This window comes from Gossypium arboreum, chromosome 9 (genome assembly GCF_025698485.1).
Source record: "Gossypium arboreum isolate Shixiya-1 chromosome 9, ASM2569848v2, whole genome shotgun sequence".
Lineage (NCBI taxonomy): Eukaryota > Viridiplantae > Streptophyta > Magnoliopsida > Malvales > Malvaceae > Gossypium > Gossypium arboreum.
In genome coordinates this window covers 18292399-18299873 of record NC_069078.1, presented here as the reverse complement: position 1 = coordinate 18299873, position 7475 = coordinate 18292399, and the positions used below count along the sequence as shown (strand labels likewise).

Below are 7475 nucleotides of genomic sequence, written 5' to 3'. Positions count from 1 at the left end.
AATAATCGAGGTCGAAGTGTTTGATGTGTGGGGAACTGATTTCATAATACTTTTTTGAGTTCTTTCAAGAATCAGTACATTCTCTTGGCTATAGATTGTGTCTCAAAATGGGTCGAAGCTATTGCACTACCTACTAATGATACAAAATTTGTAGTAAGATTCCTCAGCAAAAACATATTCACCAAGTTTGGTACACCACGAGCACTTGTTAGTGAGAAAGGATCTCATTTTTGTAGTAAGTAGTTCGAAGTATCATTGGCTAAGTACATCATAAGGCATACGATGACAATAGCATATCACCCAGAGGCTAATGAGCTAAAAGAAGTATCTACTCGAGAGATAAAGCAGATTTTAGAGAAAATGGTAAACCCAAGCCTGAAAGATTGGGCAGCCAAGATAGAAGATGTATTGTGGGCTTACAGAATAGCATATAAGACTCCATTAGGCATGTCCCCAGAAATGCTAGGTTATGGTAAGAACTATCACTTACCAATCAAATTGGAGAGGAAGGCATATTGGGTGATCAAAGAACTAAATTTGGATCCTGAATTAGCTAAACAGGAAAGAATATTCCAATTCCAAGAATTGGAAGAGTTCATATTTATGGCTTATGAAAATACTAAGATTTACAAGGAGAGGAGTAGACTTCTACATGATGCAAAGATCTGAAAGTGAGAATTTTTGCCGGGACAGAAAGTACTGCTATTCAAGTCAAGGTTAAATTTATTTCCTGGAAAGCTTAAATCAAAATGGTCTTGTCTATATACAATACAGCAGGTAACCCCTCATAGGGAAATAAAGTTAATCAGAAAAGGGGGTCAAACCTTCATTGTTAATGGCTAACAAGTAAACCATTATTTTGGAGGGGCTATAAATACTTTAGTAAAGGAACAAACCTTGCACTGTAGCGTCTTTTGGATTTTGAAGACATCAAGGAAAAACCAACAAACATGAGGGAAGATAAGAGAGAAGTTAAACCAGCTGGTGATTTCACGAAAAATGGAGGAATCTTGCCATCATGTTGCGACACCATTCTACAATGTTTTGATGAAGAAAAAAATTCTAATGTAGGAATCTACTATCGATGTCGTGACACCACCTAGGGATGTTACGACACTATTACTGTAATATCCTGATTTTGGGCCTAGTCGGAATAGTGGTTTCGTGACCACAAAATCCGATATAGAAATAATTATTTTATGAATATTTTAAGGTCTATGATATGATTGCATGATTGTGTGAAAATTTCGTGAAGAAATTTTATGCATAAAGTGCTTAATTTGAAATTTGGGACTAAATTGAATAAATTGCAAAACTTGTGTTCTAGAAGTATTTTGCATAAAATTGAATTAGATTATTAATTAGAGGTCCTTAAAGAGTAATTTTACCAATTTCTAAGTCTATGGACAAAAATTGGACATGGATGGAATTTTGGAAAGTTTAGTAGTAAGGGCATTTTGGTCATTTAGGGGTAAAATGAATTAAAATACAAAATTAAAAGCCAATTTTGCTCATCTTCAACCCCATGGCCGAATATAGCAAGGAGAAACCATGGCTAGGGTTTTCAAGCTTCCAAGCTCGATTGTAAGTTCGTTCTAGCCTCGTTTTTAATGATTTTTACGTTTTGGAGTCCGGTAGCTCGATTTAGCTTATGCTAGCAATAATTTAACCTAGGGTTTATATTTGGAAAAATACCCATAGGTGAAATTTGTGTATTTTGGTGTTTTATGATAGAATATGAGGTTTTAAATTATGTTAGACAACTTGTGCTACTCGGTTTTAAGTGAAAGCGAGCAAAAGGGCTTAATTGGTAAAAATACCTAATAGTCATAAGTACATGTTAGAGTGAGAATTTGATGTTGCCATAGAAGGAAAAATGATCAGCATGTCATAAAACATAAGAAAATAGGCTGAATTTTAATTTACGAGCTTTGGGGCAAAAGTGTAAATATGCAAAAGTTTAAGGGCAAAATTGTAATTTTTCCAAAATATGATTTTGGGTCAATTTGAATAATGTGAGTCCTAATTAGACTATATTTTAAATGATAGAGCAAGGAAAACTGAAATTGGGCTAAAATGGGAAAATACCAAGTTGTGGGACGAAATGGTAAAATAGCCATTTTCGCATACGAGGTAAGTTCATATGTAAATGTTGGTAACATAGTTATTATTTTAAATGTTTTAATGTTTTTAAATGATATGATAATTATTATGAAATATTATACTTGTGATAATTGTTTGATAATATGTCAAATTATGTGATATACTTGGAAAATGTGAAATACTACCGAGTATCAGTATCGGCATTCCGTAGAAGATGGTTGAGACACATGATTGGGAAAAAGGTCCGTTGAACCTCGGGAATGGATTAGGATACAAGTGACATATCACTGGGATATTTGGGCATCCGAACTCGTTGAGTTGAGTCCGAGTTCACTTATGGATGCGAATGTCCGAACTCGTTGAGTTGAGTCCGAGTTCGTGAGATGTAACTAGGCATCCGAACTCGTTGAGTTGAGTCCGAGTTCACTTATGGATCTGACGCCCGAGCTCGTTGAGTTGAGTCCGAGTTCACTTATGGGCGGGTTACATGGTAGCTTGGCTACATATGTGGCACTTATGTGCAAACTTTCCATGTATCCGAATTATATTCCGATGTGTTCAACGGGTAAAGTTCTACTCAAATGGAGGAATACTTAAGATGAAAGGGACGTATTGGTAAGTGTTGTGAAATGGATACTTTGAATAGGTATGTACTTAACCCTCGGGTTGAAAACTCGATATAACAACAATATGGTAAGATGATAAATGAAAAGGTGATATGAATGTCTTGGTGATGATTATGCAAATAATGTTTTATGTTTGCTTATATGGTTATGTTACTTGCTATTTGCATGTGAGCTTACTAAGCATTTATGCTTACTCCCTCCTTTTCATTCCTTGTAGTGTTGACAAGCCAGCTTGGAAATCGGAAACGGTCGGAGGCACGCTCACACTATCCGTATACCATCTTGACATAATGGCTTGTATATTTTGAGTATGGCATGTATAGCATTATAATCATTTTGTATATATGGTCTTATGATATGGTTATTGAGTGGTATGGAGATAGAAATGCTTGGTAATGATTAGCCATTGGAATGGCTAATCATGATCATATTTGGTATTATGTATGTCAAATTGCTAGCTAATCCATGGAAACCATGAAATAGGTAAAATTTACCATAAAATAGATTCAGACAGCAGCAGTGACGTGAGTTTGAAAAATCACTAAAAATAGTAGAAATGGAATTAAATAATGAATAAATTATGGAATCGAAGCTTGATGAGTCTATTTTCATATGGAATAAGCGAAACAGGTATATGAGCTATATTCTATGAGATGTTTAAATTTTTGTGAAACAGGGCCAGAGCGATTTCTGGATCCCCTGTTCTGACTTTGGAAATTCACGATAAATTTTACAAAGATAATTAGAAGTCATGCTTTATATGTACAGATTCCTTATTGAGTCTAGTTTTATTAGAGATAAACAGCATAGTCATTGAAGCTCTGTACAGGGAGATATCTGATTCGTAATACACTGAGGTTAGAGTAGTTGAACCCTGAAATAGGGGAGACTTTAACTAATAAACTGTACTAATTGGCTCAACCAAAAATTCTAGGAAAAAATTAGTAGATATATATATGAGTCTGGTTTCAGGAAAAATTTACGGAATTGGATTTGAGTTTCGTAACTCGAGATATGATTTTAAAACGACTGTGATGCAGTTAGCCAGCTTGTCTGGAAATTTTAAAATGAATTGTATGAGCTGTTTAATTAATGAATTAAGTCCGTTAACACCTCGTGTTCGACTCGACAACGGTCTCGGAGTGCACGGGTGTTACATTTAGTGGTATCGAGCAGGTTTAGTCGGTTCTCGGACTAACCTAGCATGTGTAAAAGTTTAGCTATACATGCCAGCGATGCGTGATAGTGTGATGTCTTCGACGCGTATGAGTACCGTCTTATTTAGGCAGGTACTCTCCAACCGAAATGTCTGAGACCATGTTCACGGTTATGTGAAGGTATTTGAGTAAAGTTATGATTATGATAAGTCTCGGTTCAGAAAAGTATGAATAAAAGTTTATGATACATATGTGATAATATGTGAGATGAAAGTTCATGTTGTGATAAATATCCATATTTGCTTAATGCTCATACGATGTAGTGTATGTGGCTTACTTGATAAGATGAACGGAATAAATAGAAAGTAGTAGAGGTATGAATAAAGGTCATAATATTATGATCTGAATGAAAATGTCCTTGTCTTGATTGGATGTCGAATGTTGATGAATGTTAATGGTATATAATTTTATGAGGTAAAGGATTATAATGAAATGAACTTATCTATGTTAAATTGTTGGACTGAATTATATGATTGTAATGATATGTACATGATGATGCACGAAATGAAAGTTGTGATTGTGATGCAAATATCTATGTTTGTTTGGCCTTATATAATGTCATAAGCATGAATTAATTTAATTAATTGAATGGATAAGTAAAGCTGTCTAGAAAACATAGAATGTATGCATAAGTATATTGTCTAAATGGGACAATAGGAAAATTGGTGTAAGCCAACATGAATGAATGACATGATTTTGATGATGTTACTATGATGATGGAAGTTGTGTCATATGTGTATGTATAAGAAAGTCGAGTCAGAGGTCCTACAACCCTCCCCCTTACCAAAGTGGTACTTATAATGGAATTTCATGAGATTTGTATTGAATAATGTAACACCCCGAACCCGAGACCATTGCCGGTGTCGGACACGAGGGGTTAACAAGCCAAGTTCACATGGTTTGCCCACCAATTTGACATTTCCAGTCAGGCTGGAAGACTGCATCACCGTCGCCTTAAAAATCATATCTCGAGTTTCAAAACTCGGAAACTGGTTTCGTAAATTTTCCTGAATTTAAACTCATATATCCATCCATGGATTTATTTCTAGAATTTTGGATGGGCCAATTGGTACAGTTTATTAGTTAAAGTCACCCATGTTACAGGGATCGACTGCTCTGACCTTCGCGCGGTATAACTTGAATATCTCTCTGTACAGGGCTTTAATGCTGGTGTCGTTTGTTTCTAATGAAACTAGACTCAAAATGGAATCTGTACATATAAGGTATGTCGCATAATTCTTTCTGGATAATTTATAGTAAATTTTAAAGTTGCGACAGGGAACCCAGAAACCGTTCTGGCCCTGTCTCACAATAGCATTAATATCTCTTAACATGTAACTCCTATGACCATTTCGTTTCTTCCATATGAAAATAGACTCATCAAGGTTAATTTACATAGCTTATTCACTATTTAATTCCATTTCTACGAATTTTGGTGATTTTCACATTCACGTCACTGCAGCTGGCAGCATCTGTTTTTAAGGTAGGTCTTACCTATTTGGTAGTCTCCATGAACCAACTAGTCTTTGCCATACATAGGTTCGTATATGATCATTTTAACCATGCCAATGGCTGATCATATGACCAACATTCCCATTTCAAGCCATAGCCACATCATGACACCAAATATATACATACAAACCACAATTATTCTAAGTTCATGTTCCTTTTCGAGCCATTTTCGCATGGCCGTACATACTTACATCACCACATATTTAACAAACAAGGGTAGTCCTATACATGCCATTTCAAGTTCAACCAAGAATTTATACCAAAATGGGGGGCTTGATAGTGTGGATGACTTCGACTTCAACGATCCCGAATCCGATTGCTATCGGCGAAATCTAGAAAAGCGAGAGCCAAAGCAAGCGGAGTAAGCATTTTTATGCTTAGTAAGTCTCAAGGAATATAATCAACTCTAATTACAGCAATACATTCACATAGTTAAATGCATCATTTCATTAATGCGCATTCACATAATCATACTTACTTTACCATCCCAACTCTTATGTTCATACACAAATAACGGCTTCATTAAGGCCGATAACTCGCTCCATCATAGGAGCGGATATTCATCGCTCTTACTCCTAGCGCGCAAAGCACACACCGCACTTACCTTATCATTGGGAAATTTCACAAGTGCATTAGCTGAAATTTTCCAGCAAGCTCATAATTTTCAAATCACATACCTTGAGTTTATCCGGATGTCGATTTTCGTTCAATCGCCTTGGGACATAGCCCGGTTATGGTAACCCGCACCAAGGCCAACAGGACTTTACCGGATATCACGATTTGCACAAATGCCTTGGTCTTAGCCCGGATTTAACAACTTGCACGAATGCCTTGGTCTTAGCCGGATATAGCTACTAGCACAATTGCCTTGGTCTTAACCGGATATAAATTTCAGCATAATTGTCTTGAGGCTTAGCCGGATATCATTCAATTTCTCATGCACACATACATCAATAATCATTGGACATACATATTTCATTTTCGTTACTAAGGCTCAAACACAATTATAATCATTAGCATATTCGCCCGGGACTTAGCCGGGTGGAATTCAAATACTCATACACACATGATCAATAATCATACACATCCATGTTTCATCTTACATAATTCAAGTAAGATCACTTCTTGAGGACTTACCTCGGATGTTGTCGAAGCGGCTTTTTCGGCTATTCGATCACCTTTTCCTTCCCTTGTCCAATTGTGGCCCTCTTAGCTCTTGAGCTAATTCAAACAAATTCAATTTATTAAAACCTCATTGTGCTTGCTTATGGCGAATATGACAAGGATTTTAAATGGTCATATGGCCACTCTTTAGCTTGAATACACAATGGTCATGCACATTTTATACTACATCAAGCAATTCAATACAATTTATTTGAGCATCAAGGAAATGCTAAGGCCTTCAATAGGCTACCCAAGGCCGAATATTCATGTACATGTTGAGGCCAATTATGCACTTAATACCTCACAAAAACAGCATGCATTTTACTAGTTAATGCTTTGCATATTGTGGCTCAAAACTTATAATATAGCATCAAGCACTTATATGTGTGCTAGGCCGAATTGTGCTTGAAATTTCACAATTATTCTTCAACATCTTCTTCTTTAAACAAACTTATTCATCACTTCCTTCATAACCAAAACATCATGTGCAAACATATATATACATATATGAGCATGGCGAATTTCAAGGTGTCCATAGCCATCCAAAACACAAATTTTAACTAACATGCAAGAAGCATGAACCATGCTCATGAATGCATCATGGCGAATATGGCAATCATGCTCCTTTTCAACTTCAATCATGATAAAACAACAAGAAGACTCAAAATCTTACTCAAGAGTAGGCAATCCATCATTGCATGCATCATCATCAAGCTTCACACTTAGCATGCAATGGCTTTATCACCATAACAACTTTGGCCAAACACCATTTCCATGGCATAACAAAGATTTGAGCCATGGCTAACATGCACATCAAGTTAGCAACCAAAACATGCATGAAACTCCCAACACA

At 36.0% G+C, this 7475-nt stretch overlaps 1 protein-coding gene across 1 annotated transcript; it reads left to right on the top strand.

The window, feature by feature from the left end:
* Positions 1 to 282: 282 nt before the first annotated feature.
* On the top strand, positions 283 to 669 carry LOC108454970 (uncharacterized). The gene has a single exon (XM_017753607.1). The coding sequence runs from the start codon at positions 283 to 285 to the stop codon at positions 667 to 669; it is 387 nt and encodes a 128-aa protein (XP_017609096.1).
* Positions 670 to 7475: the final 6806 nt, after the last annotated feature.

Coding starts and splice junctions, on each gene's coding strand:
- LOC108454970 (XM_017753607.1), top strand. CDS start 283: ATGACAATAGCATATCACCCAGAGGCTAATGAGCTAAAAGAAGTATCT.